The following is a 26,964-nucleotide window of genomic DNA, read 5'->3' on the forward strand; positions in this document are numbered from 1 at the left end:
TTCTCTATCCAAGGGTGTTGTGGGCTTCCCAAGAGCACGGAAGTCATCCTGATGTATTTTAATGTTCTAGGAAAACAATCAGTGGATGAATAGCAGCAACAGGAGAGGTGAAACACGGGAAGATAAAGCACCACAGCAGAGACTGATGCTTTAGTATTCACTACATGTGCATGCCTATTCCCAAACCAGCTGCAGTAGGACTGGTTGCTGGCTGCTTTCTACACGCATAGAACTCTTGTGTTGGAGGAAATCCTGATGCAAGTGGGGTTTGATTGATTCAATTATCTCTTTGAGGATCATTTTATTTTTCTGTTTCTCATAAACTGATTGTGTGAGTCAATTTGTGAGTCTGCAGGAAGCTCTTGTGACAACTCAGAAAACATTATCTTAGTAATGCTGCCACTAAGTGCTGGCAGCAAACACAGGTATCACCATGACCTGCATGTAATCAGCTGAGCTTCTGCTTCATTTTCGGCATGCTAAGGGACCAACCATAAAACAGTCTTCCCCTAAAAGTCCTCTACTAAAGGAACTCATTTTCTAGTATACGAATGGTCAGGTTTAGACTATTTGGTCTGCCACGTTGGCCAAAGTCTACCTAAGTCTTTCTGATATTATCAAAGAGCATTTTTAATTTCTAAGGGTTCTGTCACTATTTACTACAGCATCTACCCAGCCATTCTACAGTGCTCCCATTTGAAGCTGCATCCTTTTTCAGCTGAAAATGAACTATTATTAATGCTTTCAAAGAATCCATGAATAGCAAAAATACTTCACTGACAAAAAGAGCAACTGAATTACTCTTTATGCCTTTCATACATGGTATATAAATGTCAGTTTAATAGGAAGAAAATAATTGTCAACACACAACAATTACATATAATTTCATATGATCTGATAGGTGCAATTTAGTGTTTTATTAAACAAATACAGCAGCTAACCAAAATTTGATTGCTGATAATGGAGAATTACATTAAAGCCTATGTTCCTATGGTAATTGTTGGTCATCTAACATAATATATGCCCTAAAACATAATGCAGAAAATTATCTTCCTGTGAAATAAGAAATACAATAGAAATAAAGTTAAGGGACATGTTTATTTTGGAGCTTTCTGCAAGCAAAATTGCTTTGATACAAAATGAGTTCAATGATACAGTGCTACCATCCACTCAAGCAAAAGAAAACCTCACATTTACATGAATGCACTTTATATTGATATTCTTACAGAATAATAGTTCAGATATCCAGAATGTGTCTGGCCTCATTGAAAGCAATGGCACAGAAATGCTGCAAGGTATTGGAGTATTGTATTACCGGTGAGTGCTTAATTACTTCTGTGAGTTCTCTGGGAGATGCTGTATAAATAAGGGTACTGTGAATGTGGATTTGTATTCCTTAGTAGTTTTGACATACATCCTTTAGTGTTTGTTTAGTTAGCTCAAAATGTGTAATTGTGTCTTTTGGCTTTTTAGTATTCTCTTTTTCTTTTTTAAAGAAAAATCATGAGGTATCCTTTACTGTTAACTAATGACATAGTGATAGGCCTATTTTATTGAGGTTGCAGAGACTTACTGTACATTCAGTACACTGTACATTCGGCAATTATTTTTAGTGTACTTTCTACACATTACTGTGTACAACTGTTAGTTTACATTAAAACTCTTCCCCCTTCTTACAGGATATGGCATAAACAAAAACAAATCTGACAAAAATTATACACATAAAATAAGAAGACAAATACACAAATAAGGCCATCTGCAGAATTAAAAATCCACCTCTTGCGATATTTCACAATAATTTCTACATGATATTTTACATCTTACGGACTTAAATACTTAATGCAAAAGGAAAAGACCTTTACATAGCCAATCATATTATCTCTTCAAGGACTTGTCCAATTTGCTGGCTAGTGGCCTTCTCTGGGGAGTTGGAATTTTAGAAGGCTTGGCTGATGCTGGCCGAGAACCTGCTCGGGGTGTCGGTCTGCTTGTAGCAGGAACAGTCTCTGACATGTCTGAGCATACAGACTGGATTTCTGAAATGTCAAAGTCAGATGCATCACTGCCTCGGCGGCTACTTGACCTGCTGCCAGCCTTGCTTCCTGCTCGGCTTCCAGGTCTGCTTGGAGTTCTTCTGGTTTCTAGAGAGAGGGAAGATATCCATCAGTATTAGACGAAAGGATGGAGGAGGTGTGCAGGTCTCTCCTAGACCTCTGGCAACTTCAAAAATTCCTCATTGCACAAACTAAACTTTAGACCTCTGATGGGCAAGCTAGATGATGCCGTATCTCTCACTAAAGACAAGGAAATGTGAGATCAAATGCTGAGACACAGTTAAGCTGTCACTAGCACATCTCATTAAAAATGTATTAGCCTGGCAACTTTTCTTGACTTACCAGACATGCATTGTACATTCACTCAACAGCCAGAGCCTTTCTTTCCCCTGCCATTTCCTCAGTTATGGACTGAAAGAATTCAGTATCTGGACTCTTCATGCATTCAAGATTTCTCCAGATATGCACCTTGGAGACACAGCTTAATATCCCTATTTTTAAATGTGTATCCCTCTTTTTTTAAAAAAGCCAATACTATACAGTTGAAAGTTGCAAGTAAACAAGGGCAGAGTATACATTCTCCCAAAGGGCTGAGTAAATGAACTCTCAGCAAACCTGCTAAAGTGAAAGCCTGCCCACCAAGACAATGTGCCATGAAAAAAAAAAAAACCACAACAAAGAATCTTAAACAGAAAACCATTAATATGTTTTTTTGATAATTTTCCGATTACTTATTGAGATTTTTTTATCTTGACATATCTGGTTCCCTGTATGTGTGAAGAACACCAAGTTGAAGCTGAAATCTTAGGTGGCTCATTTTTCAAATCACCTATAAGACACGTACTCCTTCAACAGGATTTTCCAGTACTGCTCAGTATGCTCTGCAGAGCTTAAGATGTGAGGAAAAGCCGGTAGAGCTATCTTCTGTTTAACCATCTAGCCTTCTCCCTTATACAAAGCTGCTCTGAGGATCCTAGAAGAGCAAAGCTTCACTGCTTTCTACTTTCATATACTGTTTTAAAAATCTCTGTGGGATATTCCATTACTAAGGTCATCTACAGCTGCTCATGATTAAGTGACCCTTCTGCTCCATCACAGCTGAGCTTAACTTGAATACAGGGAACAACCAAACCCTTTCTTTTTAAGTAAATGCTTCTTCTCTAGTGCCTTAGGCAGATACGTTGGAGATATCATTGTCAAGAAGGTTTGCAGTCATGAATTTGCACATCCAGAGTTGAATGTACCTGCTGTGCAAGCACGTGAACGGAGGGAGGACCATTATCGTGATTATGTGCCCCCATGGCAACACTAATGTGGACACACACTACGATTTTCACTTCTTCCCATTCTTCTGACATCTCCCTCACAGCCTAACGTGACCCTAAGTATTCAGGTAGAAAATGAAGCAAGCAGTAGATCAAGCTCTGAAGTCAGGACACACACCTGCAAACTGAGCTCTGACTCTGGTAGCTGCTGTTGACAAGATGCCACTGTCTTCTCCAGAGTGGAAGCCCTTCCCCGACAGATATCCTGGCAGTCTGAGTTTACTTCCTTGAATCGGTGTTCCCTATGCAAAAGAAAAAAACAAAACAAACACAAAAAAGAAGGTTTTTCCAATTGAGACTACTGAAGGTTAAGGCCTGGTATTCGGTAGTACATAGCCTGCAATATGATCATCATAAAAACATTCATTGTGAATCTGAAAAAATTATTTGAGTCACTATGGATATTTTTCATGATGTGAAGTTTTGAACATTCCTTGAGCAGTTAGTATTTGAAGTAATTCAAATGTAAAACAACAACAAAAAGAATCGCTTTAACAGTCTGCTTGACATTAACATTTTAGAGTTCTTTGTATATATTTCAATGCATATGAAGAAAGAAAAATGCTACCTTCTTATAATTAGTCGAGCAAGTAAGATTAGTTGATGGTACATACATGACTTAAACAGAGACAAGTAGTTGAGGTTTTATGTCTGCATAGCTTGACTTTCCAGCATTCTGACTGTGGTTGTAGGTGGTGAATACATTTGTTTCAATTTTATAAATATTTTGAAGCCAAACCAAAACTATCAAGTTTCAAAACCTTCTGCTAGAAAAAAGCAGAAAAAGAGACATAGGGCTAATTTTAAAAGTTCCCGTTGCCAATATATTGTCTGAAATGTCTCTGCCATCTTACCCTGCCTGCTTTCTCATTTCTAAAATAAAAGGAGTATTGATTTACAATCCGCCCCAGACGGGAAGATTTCTTTCAAAGCCACAAGAATTAAATCCTCACATTTCAAAAACACATGTAGCACACTAGACAGGAGGTGTATGCAACTAAGAGGAAAACTACAGTATTCGTATTCATTTCCACAACATAAAAACACTAAGTAGGTATCCAAAAGGAACAACAAACACCGCGGCACATTGAGCAGCCTGGATCCCAGGATCTGTTCTGTGCCTTTGATCCTCATACAACGATGCTGTAGAACTAGGTACTGAAAACCAAGATCCAGAGGAGCGTGTTGGGAGCTGCCTAGAGCTAAGCACTGAGCGGAGGCCTGCCAGGAGTGTGCCTGGCAGCTGCCAGCTTGGACCACTTCTGGCACATCTGAACAAAAGAGCACTGAGATGCTACAGAGCAGAAAATCTGCTGGCTCTGACAGGGATGGTCACAATGTTAAACTCTCTTTAAAGCCTACAAATGCTTAACATCCAGCCAGCCACACCCTGGAAATCAGTCCTACACAGAGACTGCTTGGGAGGCTAAGGAGAAAGGGAACACTCTCCATTACCTCCACTGAAGCTGCTGCACTTTGGGCAAGGCGTTGGGATAGAATCACTGGTGCAAGAAGAAAAAGAGGTCAAGCTTGTTCTTCAGTTTTGCCCTAAACCCAAATGCAGTCTACATAGAAAACAAATCACTGCGCTCTCGGGCAAAATGCCTCAGAAATTCACCGCACCCTACTCATTCCATTTATAATCCTAAACCATGGTGGTTTACATTAAAGAAAGTTGCTGAAACTACTAGCAGTTGTAAGAGCAGGTGAGAAATACAGTACCACCATTTGAAATCAATGCAAATTGCTTTAATCTCACTGTAATTCAATGAAAACACCACCTTACCATGTCTATAAAGCCTTTAAAGTACCATCAATTAATCTTACAATTCAGTTACCAGCTAAGAGATGAAAGAAAATACAGAAGTATATTAGAAACTGACAACTGACTCAACTCTGTGCTACTGTTAATCATTCTAAGCAACAGCCCCGTGTGCTTGAAGTGCTGTGTACATCCACACACCTGCAGTGTGCACATGTAACGTACCCACTCACACAGGAGAAGGGAGTGAAAAGTTTGTTACGCATCTTTGAGCAATGCCACACCAAGATCATACCAACTGAGCACCAGAAGGTGTCACACGAATAAGCATCAAATGCAGATTTGTGATAAGCAGATACAGCAGAGCTGATGGTAGCGCAAGGTTCCCCTCACTGAGGCCTCCGTCCAGCCCAGGGCAAGAGTAACTCCTACAAGTGACGAGTCAGTTTGCAGCCTGATCCAGCTGCAATCTTTTCACTGACTGTAATGACATTAGAGGAGACACTTTGGCTCCAAGCCCCTTCAAATTTTGGTCGTACAGCTTAACTGCCGGCACAATCCTAATTACTATACTAGCAATTTCGATCTAAGTCATGGGCTGGAAATAAGACCAAAGCTCATTTCCTGTTAAGTCATCAAATAGCTCTCTCATTAGAGCAACAATTGGTCACTACCCTCCTAAACAAAACTTTCAGTTGTTGGAAAGATTCATGTATCACAGTCAGCCTTTTGCGCTATCATCTTCACAGTGATTGGGTATTTCTTTATTTTGTGGTTTTGCATTGGAGATCATGATTTATTAATCTAATTCCTGCAGTTGATTAATACTACAGTACTTTATGAACTCAAAGTAAACAATTTAAGGAAATAAACCTACAAAGTGTATGAACTGCTTTATTAATAAAAAAGTACTTTTCCCCATTTGCTCAACCAGTTCACTGCATACTGTTATGATTTATTAACCGTCTGCACTTTAAACATAAATTCACTGAGGCATAATTTCACAAAGGTCTAAAATAAAGACGATGCATTAATACGCAAAGGATGTTGCAGCTCTGAAGCACTGAAACTCTAGTGGCTGTTAGTGAAGTGACAGTTTTAGTGAAGGAAGGTCATTAGACTAGGATCTCTGTCCTTACTGTACCTCTGCAGATGACCCTTGATAGTCTGAGGATTCTGGTGGCTTAGAAGGAGTTGACGTTTTGCTGTTTGTCAACCATGGTTTACCATAGTTGCGTGTTAAATGATGGGGTGTCTGTATGAAACAATGGTAAATCAAAATATGAAGGACAGCAGATGGAAAACAATGCATGGAGAAGGATACCCAGGCCTTCACAGGAAGATCAAATATCATAGCAGCAATAAAAACTAAGCAGAAAGTTGATGACAAATGTTCTGAAATTAAAAGATGACAGAGCTTATTTTTCAAATGACATGGAAATTCAGTGCTCTTTCAGAGCAATTCCCAAATTGCCGGGTAGCTCATGTGGCACCTTAAATGAAAAGAATTCTTCTATTCCCGTATCGCAAACAAGCAGTAGAGGAAATACACTGAAAAGATGTCTCGGATCCTCCCCAGACTATGAAACAAAACTAGTGATACTTCTTCCCTGTCAGCTAGGGAAAGCACCGATATTGTTGGAGCAAGAAAAAAAATATTAAGAAATCTGTACCCCATTTGTTAACCAGTGCAGTTTTGTACGTTTCTCCTTACCTTTGGCGTACTTGTAGCAACTGCCTGTGGGGCAGCTGCCTGGCCAGCCTGACTTGACAGAGAAGTAGATCTGTTGGGAGAAGCACCCCTTGAAGAGGGTCGTGATCTACGGCCCCTTGGTCGGAAAGCTGCCATGCTCTGACTGGCACCATCTGCCAAAATGAACTTTTCACGCAGCTCCACATTTGTCCTCCCTTTAGCTGAAGCAAAGAAAGGTGTCCATTTAGTCCAATATGAAAACTGTCACAAGGCTCTTTATTGTCATTTCTGCCATGCCGACTCCAACACACTTTAACAGTAAATAAAATGCATTACTGTGTAATGCATTTATTTTGGACACAGAAGAGTTATGTGCAGAACTCACTTATTCTAATACTTTATGCCAGCAGGAATGAACCACTGTCAAAGGAAGTCAGCGTGATAATGGAATGCTCAATGTGCTAAATCATTGTTAATCAATCATCTATTAATACATAGGCACAACCTGATGAGCAGTTTTGCTAACTCTACAGCTACTCATAATAAATAATACTTGCTTGGATGTTCCAGAAGAAATTGCTCAGTACAAATTACAGGAAAGCAGCAAATATATTTATTGAAAACTATGAAGTTATGTAGTTTGGCAACATGCAATGAGGAACATAAAATCCAAACTATGATGAGGTAATTGGTGGCTAAGCACTCACACACACATACAAACACACATGTGAAAGAATGTTCTGCAAGAATAGATGCATGACACATTAGTATTTAACTGTGTCAGTGTGAATGACAATTGTTTTTGAAACACTCTTCAAGCGTGTCAAAAAAATTAGTCTGCAAAGCATCAGCCCATTCAGGAACACATTAAGCCAAATGTGATGGGTGAAGCATATTGTTAAAAGTAAATATATTTTAAAAGTGGGAAGGAAATGAAGAGAAAGGAGAAGAGGAGGAGGAGGAGACAAAGAGAGGGGTTTGCCAACCTATAGTAGGCTGAGTGGTAATTGAAGAGTTTGATTCCGAACGTAACATTTTACTCCCGTGATGATGAACTAGAAAAAATGACACAGGACATGGGTCACATTAAAGAAAATCGTTAGCAGGAGAAGAAATCAAGTACAGCAGCTGCATAGGCAAGAGACTTGGGAGCACCAGGCCAAAAGACAGGACTCAGAGCAAAAGCTGTCTCTAAGTACTCCGAGGTGAATTCTCAAAGGTCTCCTAGGCAAAAAGTACATAGCACTTGGACAGACTTGGCTGCAGTCCCAGGTGTACTACTGTAACAACAGTATTTATCTGCTGACATAAAGAAGTAATATAAGCTAAAATGATTTTATATAACTAGGTCCAATACTTTTAAAGCTGTTTATGACAACAGTTCTTTGACATGTGGTTTATCTAAATACACAAAAACCCTCTGGTAGAAAACCGTATTTACTACGTGAAGTGCTTAAGGAAAAGCCCGAACCTGCACCACTGACATTAATGACTGTTCTGCATCACTGACTTCAACGTGACTAGAATTAGGTACCAATCCACAATGTCTAGCGCCTGGATGACTCTACAGAGATCAGTATTCCTTTCCACCCGCTGTGCTGACTTACTCATCTGCTCATGTATTTCAGTGAAAAAGGGATCAAGTACTACAGCAAATACTATACAGATACACAGAACACAAAGTTTATTAAAGAACAGGGGATAAAGTTCCAAAGGACTCTTAATCTGAGAGCAGTGATAAGGAATTCCAGTAAATTAATTAGATAGTTATTAAGTATCGTATCTCTCAGTTTCAAGCCAAGTAGGAATTGCAACAGCCTACCTGTCAATAGGCCTGAGAAAAAAGTTTGGGATACATCAGAACTCAGTTAACCCTTCCATGAAGTATGGTATTTTGAGGGACATTTCATTTTTCACTGCCCTGCACTTTTGAGGAATACGGGCAGAAGGCTATAATGCAAGGATAGCTCTGCAGGCAAAGATGACTTTCCTATAGTAGCAGATGCAGAATCAGGTGCTAAATTTCAGTTAGACCTACGGTTCAACACCAACAAATGTAGCATTACTACTACATTTCTTTACAAACAACATATGCAGTATGTTGGTAAGCAAAAGGACAATTTTTTAATACTTCTGAAAAACCCACAGATGTGATCACAAAGTTATGACAGTTCTTTTATGATACTATGATAAGAAGTTTAATGGGTACCTTTTAAGCCTGTAGACAAAGGTTTCTAGGCCTTAACTAATGCAGTTTTGTGGTAGCTTCTTTTTGGATTTAACAGGATTTTGTGGTAGCTCCTTTTTGGAATTGACATCCCTGACTTAGAATGACAACTGCTACAAACAGAAGCTCTTCACCCTCTCAATGTCTGTTTCAAACTGTTTAGAAATCCTGGTCCCAAAGCAGAAGCTGTGATAGCTGACACTGGAGTAAGGTCCACGGGACAATTGATGTCTCTGTCTTCACTAGCTCACTGGCCTCCCTGAACTCCTCTGTGCTGTTCTCACACTATTACAATATTGATTGTGATTCTACAGAACCCAAGAGGTAAAAACACAGAAAATTTAATGCTGCTAGTTAATAGGACAGAATTACCTAGTTATAGACCATCAGCTCACTCACAGTCATTATTACACTTTCTGCAATTCTATTACTTGGGCTACTATTTGACTTGTCTCTCCCCCACTCCCTTCACAAATGGCTTCTTTCCTATCACCAGCTGTTCCTCCATGAACAGTGCCAGGCAGAGCCGACCTTCCCACTAGGAAGTAGCCTTTCCAACAAACTACGATGCCATTACCTTGCTGTGTACTGAGAAAACAATGCATTGGATACAATGCCCTGGAGGGCACAGTGATAAAGCGCTTCCTGCTTCACCAGAGCACAAAGTCCTCCTGACCACAGCGTTTTCCACTTGCTTTGTACAGGGCTCAGGGCTCTGCAACGTGGTTCTGGGGAGGATGCCAATGAAAAGGCAGGGCTACAAAAGCAGAAACTGAAAGCCTGGGCACAGCCACTGGCCGGAGAAGTTTTTTGTGGTGGTGGTGTTACTCTTCAACTGCCTTATTTTGATTTATTGACTTAAAACTCTCTTGCTGAGAAGGTTTTATTGGACATTTCGGTGTGCTATTTCTGGCAAGTTACACAATCAGTTTACGTGCCATAAGCTCTGTCTGGGCTACATTCAATTCTTAAATACACCACTAACACTGAGGAACTGCGCAGGAAGACACCACAGTTATTCTAGACGTACATCAGGGCAACTGAAGAGGATCTTAACCATGGTATTTAAAGTTCACAAAAAAACAGATCGTTACGTGACATTTAGTGAGATGATGTTTACAGAACTGGCATTTTAAACAATTCTATCTCCTTTGTGAGACAATGAACAGTGACTGTATCCAAATAATTATCCACATGTCCATTTTAACAGTTGTGTTACATACCTCTGCAAGGATCATTTTTCACTAAGAACTCATCGAGTGCCATCCAGCCACCTCCAACACGAACCATGACTGTACTTCTTAGGATACGAACAAGGCGCAGTTGCTGAGAGTCACCAAACTGCAATAAAAAAATCAAACAACTGTCTGAGGTTCTCAGTCATTCAGATGCCATTCAACACTGATAGGTTAAAGATCAATTTTAAAAGTTTATTTTAATATTTGATTATTAGTAAATGCTAAAAAAAATTTATCAGATTTATTTATGCAGATTATTAAAGCTGTTAAGATTTCAAATCAGATGCTGCTGCATTAATCCAAAGGAGATGGCAGGACGGTAAGAAAGAATCTCAAGTTTAATTTTATGCTTGATTCTAAAATGTCTGAGCTCATAAAGGAAGCAAAATTAGTAACACATTATTTAATTAGTTACGATCTGCATTTGTGCACATTAATGAAGACCTATTTGCATTATTTCACTGTTAAAACCTTAAGTAAACTCTCTTCTGCAACCATCTAGATTTTAATAATACCAGCTGAAAGGAAGGTAGCATCGCTTTAAGCAATCAGTATGTGGGCTGGAAATTCAATGCATTATGAGTGTTGCACAGTTCTGTCAATTGATTCAGTATAAGGGATATTTTCAGATATAGCACTGACACTTGCTCACCTATGGCGAGGTGCATATGGGGAAGGGAACATGAAGCAATGAATGATTGATAGCTATCTTTATTGTCCTTTATTATAAACTGTTTGTCACTCATCTGTCTACACACCGAAGTTCCTCACAATTCAGAGATGCACAAAAACCTGTTTCATACTAACTCTTGTACCAGCCCATTCTTCCTCTGGGATGATGGCCAGGCCTAATATATGTTTTGCTCTTGAAACCGGTCTAACAAAACCTGTATGCAGTATCTCCGTTGATATCCAGATCAAAGGAAACAGGACCAAAATGCTGACCCCACAATCTCATGAAAACTAACCAGAAGAATTCAGTACTTTTCAGCCAATGCCACTAAAATATTTGATATCAGATCATCAGGCCAAGCCCAGTGTGCACTCTCACGCAAACATGCAGAGCACTCACTGAAACCAACAGGAGTCAAATACACCTCTTTGGGACAATCTTTGACGCTTGAAGAAGGCTGGCCATAGTTCAACTGTACCTACTTGCTCCAGAGAGGACTGAAATGCTTTAAATGCAAACCACACAAACGTGCTCCCTACCTGTTAAATGATTTTAGTTGTTTGGTACTACTTAAGCCAAGAAGAGAGAATAAGTTTAAAGGAATATTACTTCTAGGAACCAAACAAAAGCAAAGCTCGTCACTTAATTCAATAATATTTTTTGTTATAAATAAGAACATTCACATGAGCATTATTTTTAAGGGCTTTTTAATAATGCATTCAATATATGCTGAACAAAACACTAATATATATATATAGACCAAAGTTTAACAAAAAAAATCCAAATTGATGCCATTTATTTTCATTGGCTTGTTTCTGCAGAGATTTTTTTTTTCTAGAGGTTCTAAAGATACTATCTTTTTTTCTTTTCTTTATTTTTCTCCCATCTCAGCTTAATTCTTCAGTTAGACCCCATCAGACAACTACACCAAGTGTCAGATACAGTATCCTTTGGAAACTGCCTACCTAGGCTGTGGTTAATTCAGACAGTGGAACTCCTGGAAAGTAATACAGGTATCTATCAAGGCATTCTTCCTAATGGTAACTCAGTCTGTTTCCTTCTTGAAACAGTCTGAATACCAACTTCCCTTGAACAAAATTTCAGTTTCAAACAATCAGAGGTAAAAAGTCAAGAAAGTCTAGTTTAAGCTACAAAAAGGCCTGTTCTTGACAATAGCCATATAACATCACCGTCACTAGAGAAGCCTCAGCTAACTTGTCGTAGGTGCTTTTTACTGTGATGTTGTTCTGCATCAGTAAGTTAGACACTCCCCCAAAATGCTGTATTTTTACCAGATCTGAGAGGACAGATGGCAGATAAGAGGATTTACATAATTTCAAACAGTCTTTTCAAATGAGCCTTGTTCTTGTTCTATATGTGGAAAACATATTAAATTATTAGATATGTTGCTTGAGGCATGCGGTAAGATTATCCACTGCGCTCTGTGGATATTCTTCTATACTTCACCAGGCTCTGCCAGTAAATAAGAATGCAACTACACTTTCAACATCTCTAGATATAAAGTGGCTAATACTGTTAACACTAGCATACCCAGAGTGTATCATACATATTAATTGCCTTGATAAGTACATGAATAAGATACTAATGGGATCTGGTTTGCGTAAGGTATTTCCATTCTCACCAGGCAAGCATGACTTAACACTTTAGGAGGCTGCGTATCAGTAGTAAGGAGTAAGTAAGCACTAGTTAGCGTTTCCTCCCTGTACCACTGAATGGTGCCACTGAAGTATGACTGATTGGTGACCAAAATGACACAAATTATTCTTAAACATAGCTCCAATACATTATAGACTTGCCATGGCTCTTTGAAAACACTTTAGGAGAGGGAGTAGTCTAACTAGAACAAGTTTCTTTTGCCTCTTTTCAAAATATGTATTTAATGATTCACTGTGTTAGTACATAAAACACCAACAATCAACTAGGTTCTTAACGAGTCTGCTTGACTGCATAGGGATTCTATTTTTTGTCCCTGAAAATGAAAGTATTTTTTGCCTAATTTGCAAGAAATAAGTGATATGACACTGGAATCCGTTTACTGTGACTAGCCTTTAATCTGATAGCCTAAAAAATACAACACAAATTTTGAGGCATTTCACTAGGAGACTGAAAACTGGAAACAGTGGTTCTAAAACTGCAGTTTAAATGCTCAAGATCTTTTACTATGTGAATTGTTGCTGACCATTATCTGGTTCCTTTAAAAGTAATCTCCTTAATGAGGAAAATGGCCAAAGAAAGCAGGTGAGAGATTGAAGAGGAGGGATTCTAAAACAAGGAATGCTCCATAATATTAAAAGAAATATCACAGCTGACCAGCAATGAATTAGCTGAGGATGAAAGGATGGCAAAAAGACTGACCACTGCAAGCTTAAATCATTATGCGTTAGAAAAAAAAGGAAGAAAAAAAAAGAAAAAAAGAAACTTCATAACACATTCCACTGGTTTATACCTGATTTCCCAGGAAGAACTGATAAGAAATGAAAAATGGAAGAAAGAAACGATTAGTTAACAGGAAATTCTCTACATGACTCTAGAACACATGCAAACTAACACATTAGACATTCTAAATCAATTATCTACTTCAGAGATGAGCAGGTAGCTAGCCATCCAGAGATCGAATCCTGGAAAATTTTCAAGGCCTTTTGTTTCCTTCCCATTGCTGTTTCTGTGGTCTTTTAAAATAATGTACAAGTATTTAGTAATCTCTTAATCAAATACTGCATATTTCATCTGAAATTGTTCTGGTTAATGAACCTAGGGGTAGCAGATCTTTCTTTACAGTGTGATATTTATTTTTCTGTGCTCTAAAATCATTCTGCAGATATCTAACAACACTTCAGAAGCATCAGTATGCTCCAATAAAATGACAAGGGAGGATAGAAGTGATTGAATACACTTTGGTAAAAGATTTTTGAAGTACGACACAATACAACAGGAAAATATCAGTCACTTTTTATTAAACTAACAGAAAATCAGCTGCAGTTTAAACACTTTGGATATCCAGGCAAAGACACTGGCTTTTAAGGAGCTGTTTTATATATGCAAGCATGTGTGTATACATGCAGTTAGCTTTTAAAAATTCCCAGACTGAAAACAGTTTCAGTAGTTTCAGCAAAAATAAATACAAGCAGCAGCATTTCCCTATATTTTTCGCCTGCATTTCCTAACAAGTCAAACCCATAGAATTTAGACAAGCTTAAATAAGAAAACATGTAATTGTCACACCAAATACCTGCAAATGAATATAGCCCAATTCCTTGCATAAACCATGTCATAGGGAGAATCTTTAAGCTGAAAGAACCAAGAAGGTCCTTAGAAAACTTACCCTGTACTTGTTATCCCCAATCTGTTCCACTTGAAACCGTTTTGCACATTTACACTTGGCTACCTGCCTTGTAACCTGCAAAAAACCACAACTGGATAATTACTTTACTGCAAGTATCATACGCCTAAAGATTTTTTACCTGGTAAACATCAAATTATATAGTAGTGAAAATAGAATTCATTATTAAAGAACATGACCCCAGTAGAACAGAATTAGCAATCTAAGAAAGCAGAGAATGTACCTCATCTTCAATTTTGTCAGCATCTGTGAGAGGCTTGTATGCATCCTTGTTTGGATGAAGAGCTGCTACAAATTCATAGTAGTCAATATATCCATCACCATCTCTATCAAAAATGTCTGCAACAGCACTCATTTCAAGTCTGCTTGTTGGGAATTCTGTAAGAAAAAGGCAACAAAAGCTAAGTTTTTTGGATTTTCAATCCTATTACAATGAAAGGCTTTATCACAAATATTAAAAGGTTTTTAGGCACTAGGTGACAGATAATGCCTATCAAAAAACCAAGGAAATTTAGAAGACTGAAGAAATCTTTCTGAAAAAACACCTGGAACTCCAGTGTTACCTAGATAGTGGATTAAATTGAGTATCATAGTGGGGCTTGGAGAGATACAGAAGCAAAAGCGCAGATTAAACTGTAAGATATATGTGTGTTTTGGCTTTTTTTTTAACATTTTGATGCTCAAAGTGCATAAAATACCAGAGATGAACAAGACAAATTGTTAATGAAGAAAGGTCAAGTGAGAATTGCTAATTAAATTTGGAATGCAAGGCCTTCCCACTGCAAAAACATGCATGCTATTTTGTGAAATCCTTCTTTAGATAAGTTCACAGCAGCAGAACATTAATCCATGCAGAGTTTCTCTATGTAATGGTCAAAGACAATTTCACGATGGTGAACAGGGCCTGTATCGTGAGTATTTAGCAGTTACAAGAAGTTGATACTGAGTTAAATGAGTAAGCTGTTTTAACCTCTTGGTGGTGTCAGGTTTTTTTCATCAACTTCTGTCAATTCACATAAAACAGTGACATCCTTATGTAGTGACTGTATTACTGCATTTCCTAAAGCAGGGGGAAATACATACACTACAAAATTCTCCTACTGAATAACTTTAACATGAGATGCTAAAAGCAGCCCAGTTCTGAATCTTCACTGCTCAAAGCAAAAGTCTTCATGATCTGAAGATAAAGGATTATTTTAAGTAGGAGGCCCTTATCTGTTATGAGTCAGTTGCTAAAGGGAAACAAGATCACACACAGACATGATGTAGAAACCTTAATGTTACCACCAACTGTGCATACCCAAGGAATACCAGCCCACCAGGAAAGCTAGGAGAAGTCCCTTCCTAGTCTGATTGCTTGACATTTTGATCCGCTTTATAGATGCAATGGATTTATGGTTCATGTAAACAACAGTTTCAGAAACTCAGTGGCTTCCTTCAGTAATTGAAACTATTCAATGTAAGTTCTTTAATAAAATTCCTATGATCATATGAAATGATTTTGAAAATTATGTGTTGGTTTTATAATGTACATTTTACTATTCTGACTGATCAATGAAAAGTCATTATTGAAGTCGCTACTGTACTGTGAGAATGAAGATCCAAGTCCTGTAAACTATAAATTAGCCAATAATATAAATGTGACATTTGTAATCTGATTCATAATGTAAAAGAACTAGAAAGAGTTTCTAGAATCTAGGAATATTTTCAAGTAAAATAATTATAGTTTAAATTAATCATAATTAATGACTTCAATAGGGAAATTATGACCTAATAACGCAATAAACTGCATAGGGCACACTATATAGACAGACTTCATGAGATGTTTGTTCCAAGGTCAACATTAAGTTAATTTTAAAACTTACTTGAAGAAAGAATTCCATCAATAAATTCCTGCCTTGTTATCTTTCCATCCTGATCTTTATCAATCCTCCTAAAGAAGTCCATCACACGAGACTTCTTATGGTTCATCCATCGCATGTATTTTTTCCTCCAAATATCAAAATCAAAGTTGGCAAATTCTCTTAGCTTAATAAAAAAAGAGAAAGAACTTTCTTCAGCTGAAATAGGTCTAGAAAAATCAATGAGACAGATACCATCTGCATTCTTTTGAGTAACTGGTTCTTTGAGGACCTATATAAACATTTTTAAAGCACGTTAAAGCACAGTGTTTTCAGGTAACTCTATTATACAATATAGTACAACAAATATGGAAATTGTTTACAGTATTTACAGTATTGGCAATTTAATCTATGGTAACAACCGTATGCAAAAAGTATGTATATTCTGTACAGTCCTTTTCTGACCTCTTCAAGTCTGTCCAAAGCATCATTAAGTTTTCTTCTTCTTTCCAAGGCCAGAAGCCAGACTTGCTGCCATTTGCTGACTAAAAGGTTTACCCGTGGATTCTTGGTTTCGATTTGCGTCTGGGCTGCTGATGGATATATGCCTGGTGTTGGGGAACGCTTTCCTGTTAAAACATAGTAAAATGTTTAAGTCTCACCTGATTCCAACAAAAACATTCACATGAAGGGTACTTGACCTTCCTAAAACTACTCCTTCCTGTCCCAAATGAGCCCATACCCTGATATGATTCCATCTAATGGGATTTTTATTTAATTTTATTCACCATTGCTGGGTAAGGACGATGGTGGTTAAAGTACCTTTCGTCTAGCAGAAGCAGTTAGCAGTAGCTGCACTAGTGAAGCTTCAAAGGTTATATAAAATCTTTGCAAATCCCTCAGAGAGTTGCAAAGTAAACAACCTGACTTTAGAAGCAGGTTTCACATATGGGTAAGTATAAAACACAACGAGTAAGTACACCTAAAAATACAGAAAGCTATTTCCTCACTTGATGGTTCACTTTCCATTCAACTTCACTGAATACACTTTCTAATTGGATCCATATAATTTCATAATCAGTAGGAGCAAAATTTGGGCTCTACATCTTTATGTAAAAGAAGTTGCTTGTACTTTCAGATAGTAGTAGATTTGCAAAGACTTACCACGTGAACATTCTTGGAAGTTTAACAGCACGTGAAAGGCTGCACACTTTAAAAACAGGTATTCAAGAGGTATAGTCAAAATTTAAAAATACATGTCTGCCATGGGAAATTTCCTCACAATGAAAAATGAGAGATAATTAGAAAATCAGCAAAGAGAATGTCACCCTGTTCCACTAGAAGCTAATCAAATCTATTAGATTATTAGTAATCTGTTATCTTTATAGACAGAGCAATAGTGTGCGCAACCTGGCCCGAAAGACTTCATTACTTACTTCCTGTTCTCCCCTTATCAAGGACAGGAATATGAGATTGTACTGGACTGGGTTCAAGTGCCTTTCTTTTATAAGTCTTTGTAACTTTATCCACATCAGGTTGTTTTCTGGTCATTTCCTCCATGAATGTCTGCAGTCAGACAGAGGTGGTTTTAATTAAAAATACACAAAAGTGATCACAGGAATGAAAAAACACATACAATAGCAAAACGCCAACGTTACAAGAATGACACAGAAAGACTCTTACAATGCCAGCCTCACAAAAAAAACACAGATAAAGGTTTGGTAGGTGACAAAAAATGGGAGTATAAGCTTTTAAGACCACTGTGGCCTGCTTGTTAAAGGAAGGCTAAATCTAAAAAGTACTCTGTCAAACTCCTTTATCAACTGTGTACGGTGAGGTGACATATGACAGAATTTTGACTCTGAGTACTCAGATGTTCCTTGCTGTTCAGACTGCAGTTCACAGAAGTGAGACAGACAGCTCTGGTGTGTAAGCTGGGCTAAGTCTATGAGCATTCACTGCACCAGCAGCTCCTTCTGGCACTTCATAAACATATTTTTTAAATCCAATCAGTAAAGCCATACTGCAACACTAGGCAGCAGCACTATCATATATTTAATGTGAGGTTTTAAGAATCATTATTATCCTTGTTCCTATGGGGAGCTGTAGGCTTACTTTTAGAATAATGTGGCACTGAATTTTTGTTCATTTTTTTTACCTCTGTGTTGAATAAACTACAAGCACATCATATGCATACAAAACACACAACTGAGTATTGGAAAAGGGACTTGATTATCAGAAGAAAAAATAGCTAAGGACATTCACACTTGATTATGAAGCCTAGTGGAGACATTAGCACCATCTGTGGAATATGTAGGATGCATGTCACTTAACAAGCCTTACCTGATGTTCAGCTATAAGTGCTTTAACTTCCTCAATCTCCTGGGGGATAACCTCTTTATCTTTTTCAGTAAGTGTAGTCTCTGCCCACTGCAACCAGGACAGCAAGGCTTCCAGCAATTCCTGATTAGCAATAAGTCCAGCCAGAGCTCCTGCCAGTCTCTGTTGATGTTGTTTAGCCCAGGCTAAGACCTTAATAAAATAACCAATGCATGAGTATGCGCACATCTGAAATTCTTTAGAATGTATTTAAAATTACTCTACTAACAGTAAACCCAGATGTAAAACAGGTGTGTTGGTGTTTGGTTATCAAAGGTGCTAGGTAACTTGAATTCCAGTTCAACACATTTTTTTCCACAGATATTCAGGATTAGGTGCTGTTAAATGCAATAAACAGCACATTCAGGCAACATATCAAGAATTTTATCAAACAATATGTATTAAGTTAGTGAATCACATAGGATTTGGTGTCTGTATTCCTCCCGGGCACTCCTGAAGCCATACTTTGCTAACACCAGTATTTTGGGTTTTTTTAAACTTAATATACACAGAAAATACCACCTTAGCAGCTGGGAGTGTGGTACACCCTCTCAGACCTACTTGTAGCCACTTAAATCATTTGGAAATCTTCCAGGTTAAGAATATGTTGGACTGAAATCCTCCCTAATGCAATTAGAAAATGTTTCAAGTTTGCCCTGTATTTTCTTCCATTTGTAACTTTTAAGTTTCTCCGTAGAAACTATTGCCTTTCTTCACACGGGAAGTGTCAGGCAGGATCTTCTTTAATACATACAAAGAAAGAAGCTTGACCATCTATACATACAAAGAAAGAAGCTTGACCATCTGCTTTAGTTCTTAAAGCCCTGTAAGTTTGGAAATAAAACCTAGGGAAGCATGGTATTAACATCCATCACTGCAGATATTTTAAATGTTTAGTTCTCAACAGCTGGATCATTTCCTTCCAGTGTAACTGCCATGTTAGTTGCCAGCTTTGTTCCAATCAGAGATGAACTGTTGCAATGAAGATGGCTTGACATATACTAACCTCTTCAAACCTGGCTCTGATAATTGTTATCCAGTGCTTAATGGTGGTGATGGAGTCTGGGTGGCAGATAGCTAGGATAGCTTCTCCCATACCTGTTGCTTTATTCAGTTCTGCCTTTTTCTCTTCCAGTTTCTTCATAAATTCCTAAACCAGAGATAACAATTTCAATGAGATGTTGAAAAAAATTGCAAGAGAAATCTGAGTGCATAGTCTGCAAGGTCACAAGCTTCTTGATCTTCCAAACAGATTCAACTTGCAAGAGGCAAATTTAATTTCTCTGAGAAAAATTAAAAATGTTAGAAAAGCCAATTCCACTCAAAAGTACTAAATAAAGCTCTAAAATCTTTACCCCAGCCTGCCACTCCTTAAAAGCCCACCATACTGTAAATATTTGAAAGACACATGCCCTTAAAAACAAAAAAACCCCAAAAAAACCAAAACAAAACAGAAGGGAAAAAATCAACTGTAAATCAACTATATGATGGTTAGAATCATTATTGGCTACATTTCAGATGACTTAGTTTGTCAGTCAGTTACAGTAATTCTTCATAATAAACTATCAAGCTCCTAGCAGAGACTGGAAATGTCCAACTATAATTACATGCTCAGACAAGATGATAGAGGACTTCAGGAGCAGCTATACTAAACCAAGACACATGTGAAAACTCAGCAGCTGAGGGGGAGAGACTCAGCAAGAACAGGGACAGTGACTGCTAATTAACCAGCTGTTTTCAGAGGCACTACCATGTGGGAAAAAATCTTGTAAAAGCAAAAGGATGTTTACAGCTTTAGACACCCAAGCTCATAGCCATTGATGTTCCTACAGAGTCTGGCAGAGGAAAGGGTGGCAGGACCAGAATTGGGTGCCAGGTGGGGTGGTGGGTGGGACAGAGGGACACAACTAAAAAAAACGAAGGATTTTTTTCCATCCTTCTGTAGTTTGCATTTTTCAAAAGTTTTTGTTATTATTATTACTACTCCAGTGGTTTTACTATTCTGCCTATTTTGTTATGCCTAAATGTTGTGTAAGTCTGTGTATCTGTGTGAGTGCCCTTAAACTGCCAACATCTCTCAGTGCCTAGTGGATTTTTTTGTTATATTTTAACATCATTAATTGTGCTACAAAATGGAACCATGTCTCGCTATTCTGCATTCTAGAAAATAAAGATCAGCCAAGTCAGATCCTAGAAAATTCAAAATCACCTAAACCTTGTAAAAACAAATTCTACAACAACTCATAATGACATTATCTTGTGCCTTTACAAAGCAAATATGAAACTATTATCAAATAAAAGTGTAAAAGAAATAACCTCTTCTACTTTGTTCTAAAAGCCTGGAATAGGTAGGCTGTGTATTTAAAGCTATTTATTACCAACTGATTTTGACTTAAGCTTAAATTAATGTCAGAGTTTAAGACCCAGTCATAATCGCAGTCCTTTCATAAAAACACATGAGTTCTTGCAGTATTTCAGTTCAAAATAGTTTTGGAAAAGCCAAGGAGATTACCAAAATAAGCTAAGGCCAGGAGGAAAACAGGCAACAATGACACTGTTTTCCCTGCACAACTGTACTAGAATATCTTTAAACCTATGACACACTACATACACTGTATTAGCCTTTCCCTCAGCAAAGGATATGAACTGTATTTAACTCTGGGCCAGTCCAGTGATATAGATAAGTTTACAAGAGAGGAGATGGGATGCTTCTTATTAACTAGTGCAGTGCATTAACCCACTACATCTCTCAGTCCCTAGAGAGGTTGGTGAGTGACAGAAACTTCTCTGCCTGAGATAGCAGAATTCATTAAATCATGTGCAGTATTCAAGAAAAGAAAAAATCAGTATTGGGCATAAAGATAAGACCATTTGGATAAAACAACGTCCTGAAGAAACCTTTTAACATGTAGCTGGATACAGATGCATTAGACTATTTTACAAGAATCACAGTGATAAAACGAAGACGCATTTCATATTTATATAATGTCATAGTCATACATTTTTAATATTAATATTGCAGCATTATAATACAGACATGGTGTTTAAAGCTAATACCACACATTATATTTTCCCGTATTTTCTTTTTTTCTTCTTGAAAGCTAATGTTATAAGCTTAAGAGGAGAGAGAACTTATTCCAGCAAGATTTTGCTCAATGTGCTTATTGACTGTTGAAGCAGCAGTGCTACAATCTGTCTTAGCTTGACAAATTCTGTATTTCTATTATTCATCCTTTAAGAAGAAAACGTGGTTGGAGGACATCTTCTAAAGCCTACTAAAAATATTTAAGCATGGTATGGCCATATTTAACACTGAGGTTGGTTTTGTTGTGCTAGCAGTTATTGTCCCCAGCTGGACAGGGTTTCCCAGAGATAAGTTTTGCTTTGATTTGAGGTTCCAAGTTATGCTTCAGCTTTGGCAGCACAAGTTTGAGCTTTTGTAGAGAAGTATTTTGTTAATCAATCTACATTGCAGAGGGAGAAATTTAAGATTTTTTTTTTCTAATGATTTCAGTGGACATAAGATTTCATTTAGACAGTTCTTTCCTCTGTATTGAGAAGATCAAAAAACTAAAAAGGAACTGATGAAGCACATGTGGAGGAAAGGCAGCTAAAAGATAAATTCCATTGTATCGGAAACAGCAGGTTGCTACTGCCAACATTTGTCAGCATATGCTGATGCACGCATATATTTGCCAGCTAAAGAATAGCACCCAGTTTCCACAGCCCTAAATTAAATCTGAAAACTTCTTCAAAACACCGCAGTCTGAGTACCTCAAAAACTCCTTAATTAAGAACCATTAGATAATACTCTGCACGCACCCCTCTGCGTAATAGTATTCCCAAACTCAATTTAAACAAAAGGCTTTTCCACTCTCCATTTCGTAAGCTCTGTTATAACTTTCTTAGAGCAATGAGGAAGAAATCCATTATTCCTAAAATTTGTTCTATAACATTTGTGGGCACTACATTCTTGGTACTATTACCACCACATTTACAAGAGTTTTGCACAGGCTTAAGTGTGCACCTTTGTAGCCTCCTGTTTGGAGAGTGAAAATATGACCTCTCTGCTTCTTACTTAGACATTTTCCCATCTCATTACTGCAACGTCAGTTTGATGGCCTATAATCTAGTATCTGTAGTACCTATGGCAATGCAATATCTCAGTACCTAACGCATGTGAAGTATGACAGCATGCTGCTTCACCATGACAGAAGGTTAATGGATGGCAACGTCATTCTGCTGACACTTTCCAAGGGCCTTGAAAGGAAAGCATTCCCTGTTTTGCTCAATGGTGCTAACACGGATACACTTTTGCTACTGTAGCAGTCTGTTACAATTGTCAGGCGGCATATAATGCGCAGAGGGGTTTGCATCATCTCTAAATGTTTACTGGAACTTGTGAAAGGCCCATCATTTTCTTAGCAGGCCAAGATGACTCAAAACAACAGTCCAACACTAGTATGGGCACCAAACTGCCAACTCCATTAAACTTCTAGCTTCTCTATAGAAACAGTTGCAAGAACAAGCACCGGATGCTGGATATGACTATACAGGATAGATCGTGCCTCCTTTTCTTTATTCTATCCTCTAACAGACCTACTAGAATGAAGAGGACCCTCTTCATTTTCATGCTTACCCTGTGCTGGTCTATCAGTGTACGCAAGGCCTCTTCATCATCTGGAAGGACCCCATGGAATCGAAGAGCCTGCTCTGCCTCTGCCAGCCACTCCAAAAGGACATGGACAACAGAGTGGAATTCTTCTGCCTGTTAAAATACAAGAAGTCACGGTCACTCATGAGGGGACCTGACAGACACACTGCAGCTTACACAAGGAGACTGAACCCACATTTGGAGTCATTAATCATGCAGCAGTAATGGCACATTAACTTTCCATTAAAAAGTCAATGATAAACAGTATACATTTTCATAACTGTAAAAATATCTCATGCTTCCCAAAAAGTCATAGGAAGCCTAAAAGCCTGTTCATGCTTTTAGCCATCTGATTTATAGTGTATTTGCAGCTCAGTTGAGAATATCATGCCTTTACGCTGACAAATTACACGGAGGTGCTTTCACGGACCAGCTGGAGAGATGAGAACTGCATTTTCTGCATAGCCTAAATCACTAGTTAAGCAAAATTAATTGACAGTCTGTTGGTGACTGATCCTTTTACGTCTAGATAAAACAAGAAAGTTCCACCTTTTGGCACAGTCATAGTCAGACACAGTTAGGTGTTCGAGGTAGCTCAGGATTGTGCCTGCTTGAAAGACCAGAGAGCTGGACAAACACAGCACCCTGGGAAAAAGCAGGGCAGGAATTTTGTACACAGTGGGTATATTGCTATTGCAGAAGCCCCATCCTAGCATCAACCCAAGCTAGTATATCTTCACAGAGCTGTAAATCCATACTATCTCACATTTGGAAACAATACAGATGGACCTGTAATTGTTTGGGATTGGTACCAGCCGATACTGACATACATAGAGAGCTCCTGAGTGCACTCAGGACAACTTCGGTTTTTCTGCGGTGTACTCCACTGTGCACTGTAATTGTGCCAATGTAAACAAGATTTCAGTACACAGATTTACTTATTTCCAATAAGGCATAAAGGGCATAAATATGATTGAGATCTCTAACTTCCTATGAAGGGGGCATAGTTCTTAATCACCCTTCACACTTGATGGTAACTTCAGTGATTTTTCGAGGTGGTAAGGTCTTCGAAACATTTGCTTTGCATTTGTGGTACAGACATAATAACAGCAATAATAAATGCTAAGAGGTATTATTTATGTGCTATGCTAAAGGGATAGAGACAAGGTAAGCACTGCATGAGCAAGAAAATTAGTATTTTTGAATGAGATTAAATTAAATATGACACTAAGTGAAAATTAAATTACATTTTTGGCAACTGCAGCACAAGGTATTTTCAGTGCTTCTCGTAAAGTACATGTAGCACCAATACTACTCCCCTACCTGCCGAAGAGCCTGTTCCAGTCGTGTTTGCTTGGATACTGAGAGGGCACAGACTGTCTCCCAGCGAGTGCTTAGCTCCTGCATTTGGACTTTGACCCAGGAAGAGTCATCACGACTGCCTTCTATCAGCTCCCTTGCAGAGCGCTTCAGAGCCTGGACACTGCTTGTTCTTTTTCCCAGCTCCTTCTGGAAAACCTAGACACCAACGAATATATTTGAAATGTTTAACTCATTAAGGCATACTTATATAACAAATAACAAAAACCTACTGGTTATAAGAAGAAATTGAAACACTGGTTCAGCTCAGTCAAGAGTAACTCCAACTAAGTGATGCAAAACACGTAAGTTCTGCTTATCAGATTCCATATGAAGATATTTACACTCTACCTCATCCTAATAAAACTGGAATATGGCAGAAAAATGTCAGGCAGATCCTGAGAACCCATCCTGATTCAATGGATGTGAAATCTAGCCTCCTTGGCATGCTGGCTTTACACTCTTTATCAAAGCAATTGATCTGACATGCTGATTAATGTGCAAGATTGCTGTGGCAGGAAAAGATCAGATAAAACACTAACAATCAAGGAGAAAGTTTAAAATCATAAAACCAGAAATAAAACCCCATCTGGGGGTCTGACTGTAAGGCTGTAGATCTTGCCAGATATTCAGATATGTATGCGAGCGTATGTTCACATTTGCAGATGGAACAAGCTCCAGTTACATAAAGGAAGCTCTCAGAAGAAGATACAGTATACTGTTGCCACTGACTATGACTTGTCTGTGATACACAATGGGATTTCAGAAGCAATTCCACCACATTTCAGGCAAATTTTTATAGACGACCCATGTTTCCAAATACTTTTTTCCGTAAGAGACAAAATCTCCTTCTCACTGAAGAGTATTTGTATACTGGAAGTCACTGGTGGAAGAACAGAGGGACCTTCACCTCATAATTCCCCCAGGCTCCAGCGCTCTGACTGCATGTAGCCTTTGCAACACCAGTACCTTCAACAGTCATTTCTTCTGATGTACTGAACTGAGAAACGGGGATTCAGAAGCACAGTCCCACATCTCCTACTTGTTCCCATCTCCAAAAACACTTCACTAACAAAATACTGTAGCTTGCCAATGTAGGCTTCCTGGGCCACAGTCGTTATATACTCTTGTGCATAACTTAAACATTGCAACTACTTTTCTCGACAAATATACAGCAGCCCTGTGGGTCCTAAAGGCTGCTGTAGTCATCAAGAATGCACTGGACATTTGGTTAGCAGATGTCCTAAATAAAAAGCCCTGTCTCCCCTAAAGATTTCCAGTAAAATAGTTTTTGCATCTACTGCCCATATACCCGTACTTGTAAATGCACACTTGTGACTTTTAACAAAATATTCATAAATACAGTATTATGTATTCTTCCACATGTTTTATAGCACTTTCCATTGTTGATGACATGATTGTGTTACAAAACTATCCCATGTTTCTAAAACTTACAGTATAGCCAAATCAAAACAGCATTAAAATGCTACACTTCAGAGCAGTCTAGTAATTAAAAAAGAATATTTTTGCAATTACCTTGTGATTGTCGATCAGGTTCATCACTAAATCAATGTCTCCGTGTACTGGCTGATCTTCCGCTAGCTGAGGTTCAATTTTGTATAACCAGTCAATGAGAGCTTGCAAAGCATCAGTAAACTGTCCCGAAAACAACAGGGCTTCCTCCAGTTTATTTTGTCTGGAGGAAAAATAAATTAAAACAAAACAAAACAAAAAAAAATAAACACCACCCACAAAAATTAAATTGTTCATACATTTGAAGAAAACATTTTCAGCATAAAATTACAACACCCAAGAGCTTTATATCACTGTTTGCCTTTTTAAATAGAAGGCAAACTCCCCATACCATCAGGGAACTATGTACTTCTAGTATTTTATTGCTTTGGTACTCCTAGTTATCAAACAAGCTAATGACTCTAGTATTACTTTTACACAATGGAAGCCAGAAGAATTCTCCTAAGTGTTTTTCTTATCTGCTGAATAATTAGGACGGTTTTCATTTACCTTTCCACTGATTTTCCACAAATTGTATCCCATTTATCCCTTAATTCACTCAGCATATCATCAAGTTTCAAATTGTCATCAGCCAATGTGGTTTTCTCTTTCAAGGAGCGTCCAGTCCTATTTGTGGTATCGTACACAGAATGTTTGGCACCAAGAGATTTCTGGAATTCCTATATATATATGGAAGAAAAAGAAAATACCCATATAGTATTAACTGCTTACAGACCACAGTTAATCTTTAATATATTTGCAACGGGAATAGTAAATGTTGCTGCAAGAAAATTTTAAACTTACTGCAAAACTTCTAGCCTGCTAGTGCCACAGTGCACCTGAAATTATATGGAGCTTGACACTAGCAGAGTCCCTACTTTTTGGC

General features: G+C 38.1%; 1 protein-coding gene across 1 annotated transcript in view; it reads right to left on the reverse strand.

Moving 5' to 3' along the window:
- Positions 1-888: 888 nt before the first annotated feature.
- LOC101923360 (dystonin) overlaps positions 889-26,964 on the reverse strand; it is a 303,205-nt gene continuing 277,129 nt past the window's right edge. Inside the window, 18 exon segments of the mRNA XM_055811183.1 lie at positions 889-2,141; positions 3,498-3,621; positions 6,286-6,396; positions 6,856-7,055; positions 7,821-7,889; positions 10,285-10,402; positions 13,440-13,457; positions 14,316-14,390; positions 14,557-14,711; positions 16,199-16,361; positions 16,640-16,803; positions 17,611-17,740; positions 18,518-18,706; positions 19,560-19,703; positions 23,193-23,321; positions 24,531-24,725; positions 26,103-26,262; positions 26,589-26,758. Coding sequence (XP_055667158.1) covers positions 1,876-2,141; positions 3,498-3,621; positions 6,286-6,396; positions 6,856-7,055; positions 7,821-7,889; positions 10,285-10,402; positions 13,440-13,457; positions 14,316-14,390; positions 14,557-14,711; positions 16,199-16,361; positions 16,640-16,803; positions 17,611-17,740; positions 18,518-18,706; positions 19,560-19,703; positions 23,193-23,321; positions 24,531-24,725; positions 26,103-26,262; positions 26,589-26,758 — 2,580 coding nt within the window. The 3' untranslated portion in view covers positions 889-1,875.

This window comes from Falco peregrinus, chromosome 7, assembly GCF_023634155.1.
Source record: "Falco peregrinus isolate bFalPer1 chromosome 7, bFalPer1.pri, whole genome shotgun sequence".
Taxonomy (NCBI): domain Eukaryota; kingdom Metazoa; phylum Chordata; class Aves; order Falconiformes; family Falconidae; genus Falco; species Falco peregrinus.